Consider the following 22,762-nt stretch of genomic DNA (forward strand, 5'->3'; position numbering starts at 1 on the left):
GTCGCCTGCAGCATCCCGAACCCAAGCTGGAAAACTGAGGAGAAAGTAAGGCTCGGATTGCGGAGTCTACTACTTTCTCTCTCTCTCTGTGTGTTCCTCTGCAGCCTGTCAGACAAGGGATCCCAACATGGCGGAAATTATTGGATCTGGATCAAGTTCAGCCGTATCATCCAATACCAGAGATCATTTTTACACGGAGGGGGAGAGGCTTCCGGAATCGATGCCGGGAGAAACACAATCCTCATAAACAGAAATACACACCGCGCGCACGGACAGAGATGAAGTCACCTATATACGCCATACACCGCCCTCTCCAGCCGACGGAGCAACTTACAGCATCCGGGCCCCACTCCAGAGGTTCATCCCCGAGTAGAGGATGCACAGCTGGAACCTGATGGCGAGGGGCATCTGAGGGTTTTGTGTTTTTTTCCCCCCTCACTCCTTTCTATTTTTATGTTTGTTTCTTTTTTTAAATGAATTCAAAGGCTGCATTTCATCTCTGGCCCTCGAATGCGTCGCCGCCTCTGACTCTAATGCGAGTCGACACATCAGAACAATGCACATTGTCAGAGGCCTCTCCCTCGCTCAACCCTTCTTTTTTTTTTTAAAGACTTGCGCAATTAAGCCATGTTCCTTTATAGTGCCAACATGAAACAGCACAGAACATCTTCCTGCAGCAGCCCGAGAGCGAGAAAGGGTTCAATATTCATGAAATATTCTAATATCCCGCGTCCCCAGTGGGGTGAGGAGAGAGAGAGAGAGGCAGAAATAATGATCATTCCTCATGTCAGCCAGCACGGGCGGCCGGGGAGAGAGAATTATGCAACAGCGCACTTCACAAGCACTTCTCTGTTTTCTTTTTTAGGGTTTGGGGTAAGTGGATTATTATCCCAAGCGGTACACGAGGAAATTAATGTTCGCGCCCATGTCAGAGCCTTGAATCTTTATTGGCGCTCTACTGCCATACGTAGCGTTCCTCCCCGTAACCGCGGATGCCTTCCGAGACCGGGGGGGGCGACCGTTCCGCAGAAGGGAGCAATTAGTATTTAGGCGGTAAATTAGAGGGCCCCCTCGGGACGAGGCTCTTTGTTCTGCATTTCATTCGGTCGGGACTTTCGGCGAGTGTCGGGAGGAGAGTCCGGCGTTGACGTCTCAATCCTGGCCCGGGCAGCAGACTCGGAGCTGGCGGGCGCTTGATTGACAGGCCTCTGAAGATGACTTTGGAAAGATCGATTTCTCTTTGGTTTGTTGTTTATTTGTTCCAGCGCTGAGCTATGTGCCTGAAATCCAAACAGCTCCGGAGAGCGTGTCGGTTTGTGTCAACCCCCTCATAATGAAACGGCATGTACTTCCAAATTGTCCGTGACATTTACAAATGTAACAGCGGGCTTTAAAAACTTGTTCAGCTTGACCTACAACGTATTAACTAATGAAACACACACTTCACATAATGCCTTTAGTGCCCCAAGGCTAATCCAGGCTTGTTGCATCACATGCACCAAGCCGCGTGTTTCCTTTTCAGCAGTTTGTAATCTGCATTATTTATGAATGAAGCATCTGAATAATGAAGCTTGATTGTACGCGTAACGGCGCGCCGCTCCAGGTCCGTGGCCTTAAAGGTGTCCCGGTGATCGTACACTTCCCTAATGGAGCTTAATGGATTGTGTGTGGCACTCTGCTTCTCTAATGGGGTGAGATGTCTGAGAGGTCTTTGTTCCCTGGCCCTCTCTCCACTCTCTCTCTCTCTCTCTCCCCGCCCCGACCTCCCTGCTGACACTCAGATGAGAGCAGGGGTTAGCTTGGGCAAATTCGCCACAGGGGACTTTGTCCTTGACTGACGGCGTTGACTAAATGCTGGCCGTCTCCATGTGGGTCTCCCTCGACAAACTGCAACAACCAATCCCTAGTGTGACGGCAAAGATCAAGAGGCCCACGGTCTGTTAGCGCTCGGTGTCTTTGTAAAGAAACGAGAACATACCGAGCTGAGGGCATTCGTCGTGCTGGAATAGACTGTTTGTTTACTTTATTTATGCTGGTTTTCTGTTGTTAATAGCCTTAGTATTTGCAGACGAGCAACAGGGACGGCTATCGGAGCACCACTGTTGAAGCTCACCATGGCAACAGAGCCGGCGAATGAATGCCCTTCCCAGTTAGCATGCAAGGGCCATGACAGGGCAATTACATCATGCAAAGTTGATTTTCTTTCTCACTGAGACAATGGAGGCACTTCATTATCGGGACCTTAAAAGAAATTCTATTGGCCTTATCGGCACTCGCAGGGAACGAATGAATGAACGAATGAATGAATAAATAAATAAGTACATCCTTACAAGTCGCCGTCTTGTGAAGTCAAAGAGGCAAGGGAGAAACAAAGGGAGTGAGCGAGAGAGAGAGAGAGAGAGAGAGAGAGGGACAGAGATAAAGAGAGACCAGTCATGGGTGAAGAAAGAACAGAGCGAGAGAGAGAGAGAGGGCGGGTAAGGGACCACAGGAAGACAGGAAAAGGCATGTGGAAGAGTGGAGGCTGCGGGAGGGAAAATAGCGTGGCACATTATTGAAGGACGCTTTGGCGCTAAGCTGCTTATTGATAAAAGCACTAATCTGGCTGGCAGAAGGTAAGGAGGCTGAGGATGTGTGGCGATAAAATATCTGAGCTAAAGGCAATGCCATCAGGGAGCTGAGCCACCACACGGCTTTACCTAAAGGAGCTTCTCCTTCCTTTGCTTTTATTATTTTTATTTTTTTTTTTACATAAAAGTATGAACCTGACCAGGGGCTGCTCGCACATCCAGCTCCAGAAAAACGAGCTGGTAAAGTGCCCCGGCTTCCATCAGCAAAGATAGACCATGCGAGAATGTCAGCGTCTACCTTTTCACTTATCTCTGATTATTACCTCGGCTACATCCTCAAGCAAGATGGTAATTTGATGCAATAAGAGATCGGACACCCCTGGTGTTGTTAAGAGGCGGAGAAAGACGTAGGACCCCGATAGCGGATGACAGACTATACGACGACAAAAAGGAATGTTCAAATCCGAGTTCACGTGAATCTAGCTCCTCGGGTTGTGTGCGGAAATGTATTTAGCAGGAAATGAATCTGACTGTGAGCCCTTGGATATTACCATAATCACTATCATTATTGTCATCCTCATCTGCGCCCACATCATCATTAGTCTCCCATCTGCGTGCTACCGCTGTGTACTGCTCCATCCATTACTATGACAACATCAGGCATCTTTCTCCTTCTCCTCTGACTACGGAGCCGGCCGCCTCTGCCCTTAAAGCATCTCCGGGGCCCGGGCTGTAATCCCTCTTAACAGGTAATCATTGGGATGTTAGATCAAAATCTCCACCTTGCTCACAGGGGGGACCTCTGCCGAGGCTGGAGAGTTTGAACCGACCGTTTCCACAGCTCCGATCTCAAGCTGCAAGGAGAACGAGAGAAAGAGAAGGAAAGAGAAAGATGATCCAATCCCACTGCAAAACTTTCTGTCTGGGAAATCCCGGCTATAGCTTGTCAGGATCACAGGGATCGATTAGCCTACACTGCCCTCATTCGCTGCGAGTGGAGATCCAACCCAGAGTGGAGATCTTATGAAACAATTAGATGTGAACGTACCGAGCTGGTAACAGGCCAAAAGCAGGGTGGAATCATGCAGAATTGCTGGGAGAGAAATGGTCAGATCTGCCTATCTGCCCGGGATGGCCATGCAGCCTTATCTCTCCACTACCCGGACAAGACCGCTCGTTTGGACTATGTCTAGCGCATTAAACCCCTGAGCACTAGTCCAGGCCAATCGATTCCAGAGCGCCGGCCAAAGCCGGTCAATCGGCAAGTGCCTGCAGGCTCCAGCCTCTCCCGTGGAAGCCCTACATAAATAAAACAAAACAAAAAAACAAAAATAGATGCATAATAAAGCTATTCCCTCCGCTTCCTGTCACCTATTTAGCCCTCACCATGTTGACAAGATCACACCAGTGGGGTGCGGTACGTAACGGCGGGTGCCCTGGGATTCCTCATTACCGGGGTAATGTCCCTCGGAGTGCGAACGCTCTCAGTCGCAGGCCTATTTTATTCCAGAGGTATTTGTTTATAATTGCTTTGCTCATTTCTTGCCTCGCAGGCAAGCGAGCCAGGACGGGGAGGGGGGTCTTGATCTCTCAAATTCCTGTCAGAGCCGCGGCTGTGGGAGGCTCCTGCACCTGGTGGTGGATAGCTCCGCTGAGAGAGAGCCCGCCGAAGGCTGCAGGTATTGTGCTCTAATGAGGAACAGTCTGAAGGTATTATGGGGTGGATCCACCATGGGGGAGGAAATCTGAGGAGGGTGTGTGTGTGTGTGTGCCAGGTTTTGAAGGGGGTTTACAACTGCATTCTGTCATGGATATCAGCCAGCCACAGCCGGGGAGAGCAGATGCTCACTAGCGAAGGATTCTGGGACAGAAAGCTGAAGGATGAAGGCGGAGGGTTTGCCGAGGCAGAGCGGTGAAGGGCCACTAAAAAGCGCAGTGTTATATTTTACGCTGTTAGCTTCTTTTTCCAACTGCGCAGGGGTTGATTCATTGCCAGACTCACTTCACAATACAGGGGGCATAATTTACTCCAGAGAGAGAGAGGGGGTCAAGAGAGACACTGTGAGAAAAGGGAAAAGAGGGAAGAAGACGAAGAATACTCGGCGGAAATGCATAGCCTCTTGACGGACAATTTTCTTATCTCACATCCTCGCTTGCCCAAGGAGAGGGAATATGAAGCGTGAGTGGTAGATATCGAGATAGAGAGATGGAAAGGCCCGATATCTCGGAAGCTATGGATGGGCTGGCCTGGCTCGTGCTATTTTTCAGCTGCGGCAAATTCTCCCAAGACATATTCCGAGGGTCTTCCGTCTTCCTTTGCTCCGAACGGTCACGGCAGGCTGAGGGAGGAGGTTTGGGGAATAATCTCTCCACACGCTGCCTCCTGGAGTTCACGCTGGGTGAGGAAGGTTAAGCGAAGTGTTCCGTTAATTAAAGTCTGCCCTAAAATCCCCGCTCGCATCCCTGCCTCCAAATCCTGAAGCTCCAGCCGGAGTGTGAAGCTGGGAGAGAGATGAAGGGGAACCCGGAGAGGTGTGGGGAGGTGGGAGGTGGGGGGGGTGTCCAACACTGAGCTATCTCTATCTAATAAGGGATTTTTAATTGTGTGGATTTAATTTAAGCACAGATTTACAGCTTCACCAGCTCTCATCACGCCCACTTAAAAATAAGTGGGAACGTCGCTCCCTTGATCTAGGGTCTTCCACTGTTATCCTAAAGGAGGAGGGTTCGCATCATTAAAATCAAACCTGCATCTAAATCACTGGCTCGTTCGGTCCTGGCTCACAGGGTTTGCGCCAGGTTTAATCACAGCGTGACTGAGACTACAGCTGTTTGACAAAAGGAACGCTTCCACATCTTCGCTTCCATTTCATGAGCCTAATATATATTTCTTTTATTTGAACCGAACACATTACTTTTATGCTCAATAACGTTCAAACAGCAGCTCGGGCGAGAACGCAGGCTCCTTCTCGTGTTTCCATTAAAACGCTTTTCCAGAAGGGAAGTGGTGGTTGGGCCTCATCTCTGAATGTATCACAACATTCCTGTTCAAAATGCAGTGTGCAAAACGTGTCACGTCTGTGCCGTGACCAAACTAATTATCAGCCTTGTTCTGTCAGCTGAGCAAGTGGCACCCCCAGCAGCCCTCACACAATCTAACACATTCGGGGTGGGGAGGTGTGGACGAGCACTGGGAAAACCTCTGATATGTCACATGTGCCACCTACATGTATTCCTCCTGACTTTGTGGGGCACTTCTAATGTTCTTGGCATTGGAGAAAAGCAGGTGTTTGAGCTAAAACATGTGGCTTGGAAAATCTGAATTTACATTAGAACAGAGCTCTTCAAATCGGGCGGTTGGATCCAGGTTCCAGGTTCGGGATTTTAAATGGCCAGGCGGTATGACACTATAGCTGGAACTGCACATGTCTAGCCACTATTAAGGCCCCTGGGCGGTGTCTGTAGTTGTGCACTGGGGCGTCTGCGTCGCTCTGCAATTACACCGCCAAACCACTAGGGCTGAATCACAAATATACTCCCAAATACAGGGCACGGTGGGTTCAAGTTCCATCTGGGTGCAGTTTCCATGTTCTCCCTGTATCTGCATAGATTTCCTCCGGGGGGGGGGACGTTTTCCTCCAGAGACCACAGATGTGGAGGTTAGGTGAAATGGCTTCTCTAAGAATTGCCCTGGTGTGTGAGTGAATGTGTGTATGCCCAGGTATGTAGTGCTGCAGAAGTGTTTGGGACGTGCCCTGTGTAGGGAGTAGGGTGCTATGTGAAGTGGTACCAGGAAAGAAACAAATACAACGCCGTATGCACTTTTCCCGCCTGGTTCCCACTCCACAATTGTTATTTATTTATTTATTTATATATAATATAAATCTCTTTTTTTGGAGGCGCTCTATTTTCCCTCAAGTTGTTCCACTTTTGTGCATAAATTTGCTCCCATACTCAGTCTCTGCCATGTGGAGAAGCTGAGTGTAGATTTCTTCATGTTTATCCGATGACGGAACAATCACAGTTGTTGCAGTCCGTTTCCCCACGATGTCTGATTACATTTCTGGGGAGAAGCATGTGGCGGATGTAGGGGATTGGGCAGGGGACGGCGTAAGGTTTGTGTCTACTCCAGACCAATATGTTACTAATGGCGTAGGTCCTACACAGAAACATGAACTGGCCTATAGTGTCATAATCCGCCAGCCACTGGAAAATCCTGGATTAATTTGAAGACTAGAACAACTGTCATCTTGGATGGAGCGCCAACAATCCAGCAAACACAGTTCCACTGCTTCACACATTCCTGGGTGGCCTTGGTTTATATGAGTTGTAGATGGTGTTGCAGCTGTGCTCCAACCCTGAAATCCTGAACTTAACTTCAGCAGCTAAAACCTAACATCTGGCCTCTTTCGCTTCCTCTCATAAAACTTTGCTCATGTCCGCATTTCACCTCCCTGAGGTCATCTCGTCCCCACAAAGAGACAAAAACAAGAGCGCAGACAACCCCCCCCCCCCCCCACACACACACACACACAAATCCTTCTTCTCAGAGTCAGGCCATGCCTGTGTGAATTGAGCATTCAGATTCTTTTTTTTCCTCCTCCATCACCTTTGGATCAGTCTCCCCTCGCCAAACAAACTCCCATTAATGACTTTTTAAAGAGCGGGACGGAGAGTAGCTGAGCCGGCCGCCAACTCAGGCCTGAACGGCAAACAAGGATGCTGTGTTTACAGTCTCCCTCCCTCCCTCCCTCTCTCTCTCTCACACACACACACACACCTGAGCGCATCCTCACACTCCACAATGACTCACTGTGGAGTGTATTACCGACGGTTCCGCCAGGCCTCGCTCTCCACATCTGTCACTCGACTTGGCTCGCGCTTTTATTATTTATTTTGGTCAATCTGTTCTGCCTGATGTGGGGAGGGATCCCTCACATGAGTTCACATCTGCCCAAAGATGTCACATGAGTTAACATCTGTCCCTGTTTTTGTACGCCTGTCAGTCAACTCAGCCACGGGCTCCACAGAGCGCGGGGTGACGATCCGGTGTCTGTACGGATATAGAAAACACACAAACCCAGGGCTGCAATTTGAAATATGAGCTTCTGTTTTTCTACTCCTGCTGCAAACATAAGCGGGATCTTTAGGGGGCACTGGGTCAACGCCCTCCACCCCGTGTGTCCGCAGTAAGAAATATCACTGCTGGACCGAGTATAGCCCACCAACCCAAACTACCCAACTACTACAACATCTTGGTTCCCCTGATGAACGCAGTGTAAACAATGTATAATAACTCCAGCAGCAGCTGCTGTGCCTGATCCACATGTACCAGCGCCACACACACACACACTTGCTCTGTGGTGGTTCTTTGAGCATCGAAGGTTAGTGTAAAGGTGGGCTGTGAAAGTATTCAGAGCCAAATGAAGCACAGGACTACAATGTGAACCTACATCAGTAGGTTAGTGGAGCTACCCAATGGACAGTGAACACGCCCCCCCCCCCCCACCCCCTTTCAGTCTCTGAGATAAACAGTGTTTAAGATGTAATCAATTCTTAAAATGAGGTCATGAATCCTACTCATTCGTCAATAGCTGAAAGCACACTGCCCAACGGAGTGATCACAAAAATAAAACAAGAAAACAGTCGATCAGTACCTTCACCACATCCAAAGCTCACAATATAATACCTGCATGGGATTTAGTCCTCGTAAAGCAGCTGCAGCATTTACGACTACACACACATCAACATCTGCACGTATGCGATTATAGACACACGGAACTTGAACAATGACAGACACACACACACAGACACGCTATCCATAGCTGGAGTCTGCTGTCACTTCCATGCCATATGCTGTCCATCACAGAGCCGGCGCTGCTTTGGGTGACTGTTCTCTGCAGTCAGTGAGTCCACAGGGCCTGTGCTCACCCTGACTGTCAGCTAGCATCTGCTGGCATTACCAAACAGCACACTGGTACTGACGGAGCCGAGCCCACGCATCCTCAAACTCCGTCTCACGCGTATCCGCTGCCTACTAACCATCACTAACACACTCTCTCAGGAGAATAGGCTCTACCTGATACGGCTGCACATCCCCTGGGCTCCCACACACTTACACTCTCTTTCTCTGTCACACACACACACACACACACACACACACATCATTCCGCTTGGTCTACTTTAACGTTACTCTCTCGCCTTACCCAGAATTAATGTGCTGGATTAGCATCTAAATGCATTCAGCCAAAACAACGCAGCGGAGAAAATGGCCACGGCCCTGCCTGGTGGCAGGAGGTCAGATATGAGCGTCCCCTCTGTGTACCGGTCCGAAATACTGACTCCACGGGGACGGTGACAGATATGCACATTTTACACCCTACTTAACCTCCCAAAGATAGCAATTCTACAGCAATTATGCAAAGAGAAGCAGCCACCGTCTAAATTTAGATTCCTGAAGAGTCCAAACAACACAAAAAAGAGGTGCAGTGCATGCAGAACAGCTTCATTTCATCCAGCCTCGTCTTTGTGCCGCTCGTCTGAGGCCAGAACTCTCCGTCAAACCCAACCCACCCCATCAGGGTTAGCAAACAACAAACAGAGGCACGTTTGTTTTCAAGTTTGTTTGATATTTCATGAGAAGCGTCTTCTGTAAACCACTGTAATTGAGTGAGCCGTGATTAAAGCTATTTTTTTTAGAGACCGAGAAGCATCTTAGACAACAGCGGAAATAGGCTATAGACGACATGTCACTATCCTAGAGCTATTACTTCTCTTTTTTTTTTCCTCCTTCAACCCTGTGTGCCAAAACTTGACGGCTAAAGGTATTACTCTTCCACGCTATAGCTTTCACCGTGTGCCAGAAACGCATAAAAGGAACGAAAATAAATACCACGCTCATTATTTCAGCGGCTAAATACAGCACGCAGTCATCTTATTCACCAAGATAAACTGGCATTTAAGGTTTATTTTTAGGAGGCGTACTCCTATATCTCTCTATTAATCACACGCTTGCAAGCGCTCACCGATTTTGTGCTGTATTTCGGCTGATTGGTCTTGTAGCTGTAATCCGAGTACTGGTCGGAGCCGGTGGAGTTGTCATCTCCTCCCGTTCCCACAAAAGTGTTGGTCGCAGGAAGCTCCTGGACTGCCTGGTGCTTCTGGGAGGCAGATGGAGACTGGGCCTGGAGTTGAATGGAGGGCAGGGGTGAATTGGAGCGGTAATGGCGGCCCAAGTCAGGGCTGCCAGGCGGGTAGGTCAAGGGTAGGTGGATCCTGGGGCTGTCGTTGACCCCATCGATGTTGAATTTCAGACTCTTCTGCAGGCTGACTTCTTCATCCTCTCCAAGAGGTTTGGGCGACTTTGGAGGCTTGCCCTTTCTCCCTTTCTTGCCCTTAATGCTTTTTGGCCCTTGCTTGGGGGCGTAAAGGTCCTTGGTCTCCTTCTTGCCAGCTTGGTAGCCGCTCTTGGTTTCTCTCTGGAGGCGATGCCTGATGAAGACGACCACTATGATTACCATGACCACCCCTGCGACTCCAGCCAAGCTGCCGTACACAATGTTGCTTCTCTGAGTGGCTAAACCATAGTCCGGATCGCCTGCAATGTCCGTATCCAGCGGAGTGTACAAGCTATGTCCCACTAGCGCCTCCACAAGGCTGACGTTGGCGATGGTCTCGTTGACGTAGATGTGCACTAAGGCGATGGCGTGTCGAGAAGGCTTTCCTCGGTCGCTCACTTTCACCACCAAGCGATGGAGGCCTCCATGTTTTCGAGTCAGCTCCTTCATCAGTTTGATCTCGCCGTCAGAGGGGGAGATGTAGAAGAGCTCATGAGGATTTCCACCGGCGATACTGTACACGAGCTCAGCATTGGAGCCAGAGTCTAAATCTTCCGCTTCCACAACCTCAACCACGCTGTCGGGCGCAGACAGAGGAGACAAACGTCTGAACGATGAGTTGGAAGGTTTGGTGACCACAGGAGCGTTGTCGTTCTCATCAAGAACATTGATGGTCACACCGACGTAAGACGACCTGGGAGGTTCCCCTCCATCCACTGCCTTGAGTCGGAAAGTGTAACTGCTTTCTTTCTCCCGATCGAAAGAGATGCTAGAAAGGATAGTCCCTGTGCCGTTCTGAACAACAAATTTCCCAACATCTGGTTCCACTGAGAGCTGCACTTGGGCATTTTCACCCTTATCCATGTCCAGTACGGTCACCATACCCACAGGGCTAAGCGGAGGCATGTTTTCCAGGACAGAGAAGCTGTAACTACTCAGCATGAACTTGGGATCATTGTCATTCCTATCTAGAACCTTGATCACGACCGTGGCTGTTCCTCTATGGCTGGGGACACCTTTGTCAGCTGCAGTAACTCGGAACTCGTAGCGTTCCTTGTGCTCACGGTCGAGTGGACTCCTTGCTCGCACTTCCCCTGAAGTGGGGTCGATCTCAAAGAGCCCCCTGGTGGAGGAGTCTGCAATAATGCTGTAGACTAGTTCCGCATTGGTGCCACTGTCTGCATCCACAGCAACAACATCAAGAACCTTCTCTCCTGGTTGGTTCTCTTCAGCAAACTCCACTTCGAAAAGTGGTGGTGAGAATATGGGAGAATTGTCATTAGTATCAGTCACCTGGACCTTCAGGGAGTTGGTGCTGGACAAAGCTGGGTTGCCAGAGTCCACAGCCACAATCTCCACCCGATAGTCCCTGACCCGCTCAAAATCCAGGGGTGTGGTTGTCTGTAGGAAGTATTTCTTCTTGTTATCCACAGAGGAGTCGCCAGCCGGCCGGAGCTGAAAGGGAACATCTCCTGCCACTACACAAGTCACAACAGCGTTCTCCCCCTCGTCTTTATCTGACACCTGGACCAGCGCCACCGCTGTGCCCACTGGCATGTCCTCAGAGATGTTCGCCACCCCATCGCTATGGGTCCTAAGACCAATGCCACGGATCTCCACAGCTGGCGCATTGTCATTCTGGTCAGTTACCTCAATGGAAACATATGCCGTGGAGCTTTTGGGCGAGGGACCTTTGTCCCGTGCAATGACATGGAACTTCAGGCTGTTTATCTCCTCACGATCCAACGGGCCTTTGACAGATATGATGCCAGTCGAACGGTCAATCTGTAGCAGCCTGGGCACGGGGTCACCGGCCTGGTGTATGGTGTATTCAATCTCTCCATTTGCACCGAGATCCGAGTCGTTGGCCTTGACCTGCAAATAGAAAGATTGAAAGAAAGAAGAAACGGGAATTAAACGTTATGAAGCTCTGAGTGCTACACCCAAAAGCATCTGTAAAGCACTTAATCCACCAGCACTGATATTAGAAACATAAATCTGTACAAAGTTACAAAGATGTTTCAATCCTGGGGAAGGTTGCACAAGTGCTGCCTTTTCCTAAAGACAGGATTCAAGGCTCTGTAGTCCCACATGGAAAATATCTAAAAAGATGTTTCACAGTTTTGCTGAATTATTGAAGGTTCTGAATGACTGACCACTGGAGAATATTGCAAGGGTGATTAAAATCCAGAGGAAAAAAGTAGACAGAAGTAAAGAAAACAAGTGTGTGCTAAGTCAACCTACATTTTTCAAGCAATTAAGCTAGGTGAACTTAGCGAACCGGGCACTGCTTGGCTAATATAAAGCATCAAAGTAAAGAGAAAGTAGTTGAGGGGGGGGTTAAGACAGCAGCGCTCATTAAAAACTTCACACTCCCAGATGATGCAATGCGCTTCTCGTTCTGTGCTGAGATCTAAAGGTTAACAGTACTGTATCTCTCTCTCTCTCTCTCTCTCTCTCTCTCTCTCTCTCTCTCTCTCTCTCTCTCTCTCTCTCTCTCTCTCTCTCACTCATTTTTTTTTTGTTGGTTTACCTGCAGCACTGAGTGCCCGACAGGGCTGTTCTCCGAAACCTCAGCTTCGTAGGAGGATTTTTCGAACTGGGGCGCGTTGTCATTAGCATCCGTGATCACGACCCTCAGCAAGGCACTGCTGTAGCGAGATGGGGATCCTCCATCCACAACTCTGATGGTCAGGTCATAGGAATCTTTCAGCTCCCTGTCCAGGTTCCCGAGCACAATAAGCTGAGGCAGTTTTTCGCCCCGATCATTTGCCATTTGAAGGCTAAAGAGCGCACTTGGCTCGCCTCCAGGGTTCAGTTCATACTTGAGCACTCCATTGCGCTCTGTGTCTTTGTCAATGGCCTGGGGGATGGAGAAGGTGGCCCCGACGTGGGCGTTCTCCTGCACCAAGAGAGTGATCACAGGGGAGGGAAACTGCGGGGTATTATCGTTGATGTCCTGCACTTCGATCCTTCCCTCAATCAGCCTGGGGCTTTGGTTCTGAATCAGGTCCGTGACAGACACTTCAAACTCCAGAAAGCATGGCTTGCCCTTGATCCGGCAATCCTTCAGCGTCTCTCTGTCTATGGGGATCTCGGTGGTAAAGATCTCCCCCGTTTTCCCGTCCACTCGCAGGTAAGGGGCACCCACCTCCAGCTTGTACAAGTGACCCGTGTCCGGTAAGCCCTGGTCGGCCGCCAGGCTGCCAATCAGCGTGCTTGGCGGTTGCTCCTCTCGCACGCGGTAGAGGATGCCGCCCAGAGCGCCGCTGATCGAGTCCACCAGCAGGGCCCAGAGCAGAACCAATCCTACTGAGAAATCCATGACACCCCAGGGAGGTAGCACCTCAGTCTGGAAAACAAGAGGGTGAGAAAACAACAAGTTAAACCCTATAACAAGAGCGCCGTTTGTTAAACACTTCAGAATCCTAACGTTCTGGAGTTCAATTTGCAGCAGAGGGCTGTGTAAGAACGAAACCGAATTGGCACACCCGGAAAAGTCTGTGTTTTAAATACACTGTGAACACTAAATCCAGGGCTAAAAGTACTAAAAGCTCTTTGGAAAAAAAATAAATAAATAAAAAAAGAAAGAAAGCTGCCTCTTCCCCTGGTACCACTAAAAGCCTCCATTCTCATTATCTTGCATTATTCATCGTGCTCATTTTTTTTTTTTGACTAGAGGACAAAAAAAAAATCACTGGTGAGACAAAGAGGGAAAAGCAGAGGAACTCTGTACAAATGTTTACAAAGGAATCTAATTGCAGAAGATATTCTACCCTCCTCTGACACTGTGTGTATCAGGTTTTCTTCAATTTAGTGCTGGACAACAAATAGCGGGTTTCTCTTAAGACTCCAAGCTAAATCATCCTCGTTAATGCCACACAGGAAACTGCTAATTATCACCCTTTTGACTGCCTGTCCAAGTTAAGCTGCTTTTGGAAATTAATGATTTAACACCAGTAATAAGGCAGTCCTTAATGGGCATTTTTATTAAGAAGGTATGGGTGACTGTGTGGCACACACACACACGCAAACAAAAAATTAAACAACAGCTCAGCAGAGCTTCCATTATTTACAGCATCAGTTAAGACCCCGTCTCATAATGTGGTCGCAATGCATCTCCCCCTCAGACTCGATGGGAATTTACAGGCAATGATGTGCTTATTAGACAAGAGCATGGAGCAGAGGGAAGAGATGATGTAGATGAGGGGTTCTGGATGAGTATAATTATAAGAAAAAGAAGAAGAACAAGAAGGAATGTAATTGATATAGTGCCTTTTTTCATATCAAAAGGCGTTTTAAAATTCGGGGCAATTTAGAGCAAAAAATAGCGGGAATATTTTCCACAGTTTGGTTCCGCGTCTTTCTCGGCGAGCATCCAGTGCCTGAGGTCTCGGGTACAGGATGGGAATGTCCGTCTATGGATGTGGTTAAAAGAGATATTTACACAGCAGGAGAAGCAATCAGCACCCAGACGAACAAGTCCAGGAGTTAAAACTCAACGCAACCCAAGCACTCGGATGCCGAGTAGTACCGAGGTCACCAGAGCACCCGAAGGCCTAAGCTTTATCTCCCAGCCCAGATTTCCTTTAAAGCTTCCCAGAAATCTCCATCTCATCTCGGGCTCGTCTCGGCTGAGCTGTTTGGGGCTAATTTACCCACTGTAATGCTCGTGTTTGATTCCTAACCTGCTATGCCTCCTCATTAACGAATACCCTCTATTTTAGCTGCTGCTTTGATCCATATTCCCCGAGCTAAGAGACGTCTCTTATTTTCAGGCTCCACATCATTTCAGACTTAATTATTTCCTGAGTAGGAAGATTCCTTGCTGTGATTTGAAAGGGGAGCAGACGGTTTATTGAGTCTGCTCGTCGAGCTCTTGGTCTTGAGCAAGAAAATTCCTCGGGTTAACGTCCACGCGAGGTCGGCAAAACCAGAGCGGGATCGATGCAGGTTTGCGGCGGCGTACACGCGGCCTTGGTCCAACGGAAAGCAAATAAGTGTAACACAAAAGAGCTAAACACAGGAAAGCATAGAAATCCAATCAGAAATCCAATTCCTCTGTATCCGTTAAGATTGGGATTGCAGCATATTGATGCACTAATTGCCCGGTTATTGATGTGTCCCTTTCTGCATTTGCAGGGCGGCCTCCTGTCGATTGGCCTGGAATGATAGCGTGCCGGCTACAAACATGATTAGAAAGTGGGACATAAAACCCAGTTTCTGAAGGCCCTGGGTATAACTCCACAACCGCCTGAAGCTATGGACTGAGACACTGCGCCGAAAGGTTAATGACTGCCTGGAGATTTCTTGCTATGAGCTGGAATGATAACAACATCAATGTGCATGTAAGCTTTAGGTGTGTAACGGGAGAAGCTAACTCAGGCAGGAACAGGCACACATCTAGATGACTGTTTGTTTGTTGAAGATACAAAAAATATATATATACCTTAATCTCTCTGGGATTAGAGTCTCTGTCCAACGGACTGGAACACTCCCCTTCAATACTGAAAAATAATAGTCTAAAGCCATGGCTAAGATCTGCCTTCTAAAGAAAACAATGCAATACCAGTCACTATTGTTTTAACGGATTGCAATAACTCAGGGGTCACCAAACTTTTTGAAACTGGGGGGTACTTCAAAGGTACACAGTAATATGAAGGACTAATTGTTTGATACCAACTTCCTGAACACCATGAATTTACATGGTTCACCACTAATAATATTAATATATAATATTAATAATAATAATAATAATAATAATTCATTCATTCTTTCATTCATTCATTCATTATCTGTAACCGCTTATCAAGTTCAGGGTCGCGGTGGGTCCAGAGCCTACCTGGAATCATTGGGTGCAAGGTGGGAATTAATAATAATAATAATAATAATAATAATAAATATTATTTTATTAATGATTGGTGGCACGGTGGCGCAGCAGGTATGTGTCACAGTCACACAGCTCCAGGGACCTGGAGGTTGTATGTTCAAGTCCCACTCCTGATGACTGTCTGTGAGGATTCCCATCCAGAATCACTGGGTGCAAGGCGGGAACACACCCTGAAGGGGGGGCTAATCCTTCACAGAGACACACACACACTCACACCTACGAACACTTTTGAGTCTCCAATCCACCTACCAATGTGTGTCTTTGGACAGTGGGAGGAAACCGGAGCACCCAGAGGAAACCCACGCAGACACAGGGAGGACACACCACATTCCTCACAGACAGTCACCTGGAGGAAACCCACGCAGACGCAGGGAGAACACACCACACTCCTCACAGACAGTCACCCGGAGGAAACCCATGCAGACACAGGGAGAACACACCACACTCCTCACAGATAGTCACCAGGAGGAAACCCACGCAGACACAGGGAGAACACACCACACTCCTCACAGACAGTCATCAGGAGGAAACCCACGCAGACACAGGGAGAACACACCACACTCCTCACAGACAGTCACCCGGAGGAAACCCACGCAGACACAGGGAGAACACACCACACTCCTCACAGACAGTCACCCGGAGGAAACCCACGCAGACACAGGGAGAACACACCACACTCCTCACAGACAGTCACCCGGAGGAAACCCACGCAGACACAGGGAGAACACACCACACTCCTCACAGACAGTCACCCGGAGGAAACCCACGCAGACACAGGGAGAACACACCACACTCCTCACAGACAGTCACCCGGAGGAAACCCACGCAGACACAGGGAGAACACACCACACTCCTCACAGACAGTCATCAGGAGGAAACCCACACAGAAACAGAGAGAACACACCACACTCCTCACAGACAGTCACCCAGAGGAAACCCACGCAGACACAGGGAGAACACACCACACACCTCACAGACAGTCACCCAGAGGAAACCCACGCAGACACAGGGAGAACACACCACACACCTCACAGAGAGTCACCCGGAGGAAACCCACACAGAAACAGAGAGAACACACCACACTCCTCACAGACAGTCACCCGGAAGAAACCCACGCAGACACAGAGAGAACACACCACACTCCTCACAGACAGTCACCCAGACACCAACTGACTGACCTCCATAGGCCTGGAGTTTCCCTAATACAATGTAATCGCGATTTAAATCACAATTGTATTATTGGCCAAAAAAATTTGCAATTTCATATCTTCACCAAATCCCTCAGCCCTAGTTGAACATAATGAAATTAATGATTATAATTATTCATACAGCAATGAATCACAAGATGCATGTCCTGATTACGGCGGGCCTACTGTTCACTCGAATGGGAAACAAATAGAAACACTCCCGAACCTCGGAAGCATGGGCCCGAAATAATCAGGAGGACGAGCAATGGAACCTCCCTTTCAAACACACAACACGGAGGAACTGGTCCTGAAGTAGACGAAACAGCTGCACAAACAAAGCCAAAGACAAAGCGACTACTACAGAGCACACGTCAGGACCAGCCGTAATCTCCCACCTCCATAATTTGCTGCAAGCCAGCGAAGAAAATAGTGAGGCATCGGTTCAGGCTTAACACAGATGCCATCAAAGACTCAATTTATCTCTCCCACTGCCACCGAAATGTTTATGTGCAAGCGGGAAGAGATTAACCAGCCTTGAATACAATTCATTACGGGAGGTGTATTCAATATAGAGCTGCAGACACTTACCCAGGACCAGACAAATATTACACCCCTCCGTCCATGATTTATAGGTCATATTGTACAAAGTTATCATTTAAGCTCCTTTATGTTGACCAGTCTGAGCATTTGCCTCTATTATGGGCAATAAGACCTGAAAAACACCTCATTTATCCGCAATCAACGTCCTGTTTATAGACCACACCAACACAAACAAGCCTTCCATCATGTCATTTGCCTGTTGGGGACTCCTCTCAGTCGCTAGGCTAAGAATCCAAAGAAAAAAAGAAAAAAAAAGAGGCTGACCTCTCCATCCTTCAGCTGGAGTGACCACTTTGTGACATCCCCACTCTCAACACAATCATGTACACCAACTCAATGTCCGACCTCATCCGTCACCGTGCCCGTCCTTAACAGGCAAGGCAAACAAACGTCCCTCCGCATTTGTCTTTCCCCATTTTTTTTGGCTCCAAACACAAACAACCGCATGAAAAAAAAAGCGGCCGATGTTCTTCAGTGAAGAGACTCTCCAAACACCCCGCGAGTCCACACACTCCATCTCCCCCAAGATAAGGGTCCATAAACACTCGCCAAACAATTTACAAACGCTGTTGATTCTGCGCTGCTTCACACACGCCACCAAACAAAGGCCCGTTCGAGGAGAATTCAACAGGAAGATCTGGAAAACAAGCGTGGGCTGGGGTAAATAGGGAGAGGAAACATAAAGGCACTCTTTATTTGACTTGCTTATAATCCACAAAGGTATCTGGTAGAGACTTGGAGAGCAGCGAAACCGAGGAGAGCGTGTGAAACCGAGAATGAAAGAACAATAGAGCATCAGCAGATGCTCACAATATGGATGAGACTATTAGAACACATCTTGATAATTAACAGAATGATATATTAGCTAATTAATTCATTCATAGAATTAGCTCATTTATAGCGCAGGAATTTCCAGGTTTGGGCGAACGACACGCAAATGAATTCAGGTTTAGTTCTGTGACTACAGCTGAATGTATGAGACGTAAAAACACATTTCAAAGCCATTTTGCTCAAGGTTTAATTGAAATATTAATGTGGAATAAATATTCCCGCTTGCCGTTTACAGACTACGTAATTGTTTTGTTATTTTTTTTTGATGAATAAAATGAGAAAAACATTGGGAGAATCTTCATTTTGAAATATAATTATAGGTGATAAATACACAGTTTGTACATTTAGACACTTGGTCAGTGGATATTGTTTATATAGATTTATGTAAAATTAAATAAAATGTAAAATTCGTAATATTTACTGCACAACTCGTCATTCGTTTGCTTTGGGGAATATCACATATTCATTCATTCATTGTCTGTAAGCACACATCCTGTTCAGGGTCTGGGGCCTAACAGAAGATTGGAAGATTAAACACAATCACATGCACACATTAACAAGACTAAACACTGGGGGGAGTCTTTAAACAGTGTGGCAGGAATGTTAAACTAACACAAAGAATATACAACACATGGAATTCAGAGCTAATCCACCTAAAGCAAAATGTCTAACCGTGTCAACAAATTAGACATACTCTCCTCATCTACCACAGTGGAACTGTGTAAACAGCCCTATTCAGAACGCCCTTTCAGCGCCTGTTCCTTTAAATGATAATGAGCCGCTCGCTGTTCACCCCGACCCCGAGCGCACAGCAGTGAGGAGCGAGGAGCAGAAGCTCTGGTTTTTAGCCGTTTTCACTCTGTTCTCTTTCTTTTCCGTTTTTACTCAGTGCTCTTATTTCTCCACACTCGTTGTATCTATTTTGCTGGGTTTAACCTCGTCTTTGCGCTCTCACATAAACGCGGGTCCAGCTCTGTGATTGGACAGACTCAGACGAGGGGGCGGGGCCATTCTAAAGTCCCTGCACTTGACGCCAGAAGCGACAGAAAATCAGAATGACTCCTTTTGTCAGATATTCTGATTTAGGCAGCACACAGAATATGACTGGGGGGTCTGGTATCACTCTGTGTGTGTGTTGGTGGGCTCCAGATTCACACATTAATGTACACATGCAGTGATTTTAAACACACACACCCCAGTATACACTGTGTATGTACTGTCTGACAGTTCAAAGCCTTTTCCACTGAGATGAAGCCATTGAAATGTGCTGCTACCTTCTGCAGCTCCATGATCAAGTGCAGTGTCTCCGTTTCAGAACCCGCTTCATGTGACACAAACTCCAAAGCTCCTCAGACACACAAAACACCGCCGTCCGAGGCTCAGCGCTCGGCTCCCTGCGCTCAAAAGTTCACGCCGACGTTTTATGGCCCGTGAGTGCTGTGACCTTTTATTTTCCTGCTGAGCTCTAAATCATCCGTTATCACATTCATTCAGGTTCAACAGGTTTAGCATTTCACCGCAGCGCAGTTTAGTCAGTTACGCGTGTTAATGCTCCACGCTTCTCATTTGAGACGTTGAACTCGCTCCCAACATGTAACCAAATCTCACAACATGGACAAAAGTGTTTGGACACTGGCATCGTCCAACAGCTCTTTCCAAACTAAAGATCTCAGTGGAGAGTGTGTCCCCTGTCTGCTGTAGAAACATCTGCTAATCCTCATTTGAGGTGTTCTACTTGATGCTGGAGGAGTGCTGTGAAGATCTCATGAGGCTCCTGTTGCATGACACCAACACAACCCACCCCAAAGCTATCGGATGGCACACATCAACTGCCCAATGTCCGGGGGTCTTTATACCCCTCGAGCATTGAGTGTCTACAAACTCTTTACATGTGGTGTGTACTGCAATGTATTTCAATGTATATCAACACCAGCATAACACCATTACAAGCCCATTCACTAGAGGTGCACGTTGCTGTTTTATAGTCACAGAATATAGTCCACCTGTTGCTCTGCATACTTTGTTTGCCCCCTTTCATCCTTGTTCTTCAATGCTGCCCCCACCAGAGCAGGTAGACTATGACTGTGGTGGTGAATCATTCTCAGACATGACGTGATGGTTGTGTGTTAGTGTGTGTTGTGCTGGCATGAGTGGATCAGACACAGCAGTGTTGCTTGAGTAGTGTCACTGGACTGAGAATAGTCCACTGAGGCAACATCTTGTTGCAACAGCATCTTGTGGGCAGTGACCATTGATGAAGCACTAGAGGACGACCAACACAAATTGTGCAGCCACAGATGAGCTACTGTCTCTGACTCTACATCTAGGTGTGTCCAACAGAGTGGACAGTGAGTGGGCACGCACAGGTTAAATAATGCTTGCATCACTTGAGTATAAACACATGCACATTGTATAAGGATCATTCAAATAAATAAATAAATAAATAACACTGCACTTCACCGTATTGAAGGTGGGGGGAGTAGTGTTGGGGGGTGAGGAGTCTGGGGGTTGGTGGTGAAACCTTGTTTGTGCAAAGATTTCGTGGTTCCTAACACTGATCTCGTTATTGACCCAGTCCTCTCGGCCTCAGCTAGGTGTCCCCACTGGTCACGGCACCACTCTGTGATCCCACTAAGAGCTCCAGACTTTGGCGAAGCTCGGGCACATCTTACATTTAGGGGGTGAATTGGGGGAAATGGCAAGAATGACGAGGCTAGAAGCGAAGTAGTTGCTCGTTCGGTGGCAAACAAGTGGCAGGGCATTTTGAAAGACGGATACGAGGGGGGAAAACTCGCAAATCTGAGCCGTTCTTGTGGGAATATTAGACCCAGTTTCGCGTAAATACAAGCCCTATACGCTTTAAAAGCTTTTAAATACAGTTTCATCCACTCAGAGCTCCGGCGTTCCTGGAATTGTCCGTTCCACCTTAAACGGTGCAGCAGTTCCATTCTGGCGCCTGAGGCTCCCGAGTGAAAATACTGCATCATTTAAGGTGGAACGGACAATTCCAAAGAGACGTGCGAGCTGAAGCCAACTTCACCCAGCGCGAATTCCTCAAGTGGCATTTCTGCGTTTATAGCCCTGCTTTTTTAAGGTCGTACGTTCAAGTCAGAGATGCGAGGGGTCTTACCTTGCTCGCCCACTTGTTCCACTCCTAGCCAGCGTTGAAGAACGCCTCTTATTTAGAGCTGGTTTCCAGAAGCAGGAGCTTTTCTTTTCGGGTTTTCTCAGAGCATCACGAACGCCTAAAATCCTGCCTCAGGTGGTGGACAAATCCTCGGTCCGTCCACGCCATGTTCCTCGGCTAAACGAAACCGAACCGAACCGGTGCTTAGTCCCTTCTCCGTCCTCCTTTTTCCTTCTTGTTTTGCCTTGTTTGGGGGCAACTGTCGGTGAAGAAAGGGGGGTGAAAAAGAGCAGGAACTCTCGACGCCAACTCCCCAGACTCCTTCAGATGAACTCCGGAGTGATTTTAGAGGCTGTTTTCCTCAAAAATAAAACTAAGGAGAGATAAGGAAAAAATAGCGAAAAATGAAGGAAAAATACGAAGAATTACGACCAGCTCCTGCTCACATTTGCAAAGCATTCAGACGAATCGACGTTTGTTGTTTATTTTTTTTTTTCCTTTTAATTCCCCGCCGTGGATACGATGCACGCGCACCCGCAGAGATGCGTTTTTCTCCCCGTTTTCTGTTTTTAATCCTGCGCGTTTTTCCTCGCGTCTCCCCTCGCGCGACTGCGAGCCGGAATGTTTCTTCCTCTTCTCCTCAGCGCACGCGAAAAGGAGGTGGGAGAGAGAGTGAGTGTGTGTGTGTCTGTGTGTGTGTTAGGATGAGGGGGGCGAGGAGGGGGGTCTCCTCTCAGCTTCAGCAACTTCTTTTCGTGGCGCGAGCTCCAGCTCGTGCTCGCGCTCGCGGCTGTTTTTGCTGGGGAGTGCACAATTAGGTTAAGAAAGAATCTGCTAATTGCCCCTCAAGACGGCGACCCACATCCGCGCGCGAGACACTGCTGCTTAAAAAGGTGGATTCGACACGGATTTATCTCTGTTTCCCTTTTTTATTCTTTATTTTTCCCCTCTTTCTCTTCTTTTCTCCCTCTTTCAGGTTCTGTTTTTTTCAGTGGAAAGAACACAGCACCAACACTAGCGCATCAGCCCCGGAGAACGGTGGAGCTCTCTCTCTCTCTTTCTCTCTCTCTCTCTCACTCTCTCTCTCTTTCTCTCTCTCTCTCTCTCGCTCTCACTCTCTCTCTCTCTCTCTCTCTCTCTCTCACTCTCTCTCTTCTGCTCTCTCTCTCTCTTTATCTGTCTTTCTCCTCTCTCTCTCTCTATCTCTCCCTCTAATGACT

The 22,762-nt window shown here is 48.0% G+C and overlaps 1 protein-coding gene across 1 annotated transcript; it reads right to left on the reverse strand.

Annotated features, from left to right (window-relative positions):
• Positions 1-1,058: 1,058 nt before the first annotated feature.
• Positions 1,059-22,134, reverse strand: pcdh1a (protocadherin 1a). The gene is made up of 5 exons (XM_066650474.1): positions 21,546-22,134; positions 12,441-13,259; positions 9,596-11,782; positions 3,362-3,424; positions 1,059-1,280 (listed from the first exon to the last, which is right to left on the reverse strand). The coding sequence occupies exons 2-5, from the start codon at positions 13,230-13,232 to the stop codon at positions 1,059-1,061; spliced, it is 3,264 nt and encodes a 1,087-aa protein (XP_066506571.1). The 5' UTR covers positions 13,233-13,259; positions 21,546-22,134.
• Between the last annotated feature and the right edge of the window lie 628 nt (positions 22,135-22,762).

The sequence above is a fragment of the Hoplias malabaricus genome, chromosome 18 (assembly GCF_029633855.1).
Source record: "Hoplias malabaricus isolate fHopMal1 chromosome 18, fHopMal1.hap1, whole genome shotgun sequence".
Taxonomy (NCBI): Eukaryota; Metazoa; Chordata; class Actinopteri; order Characiformes; family Erythrinidae; genus Hoplias; species Hoplias malabaricus.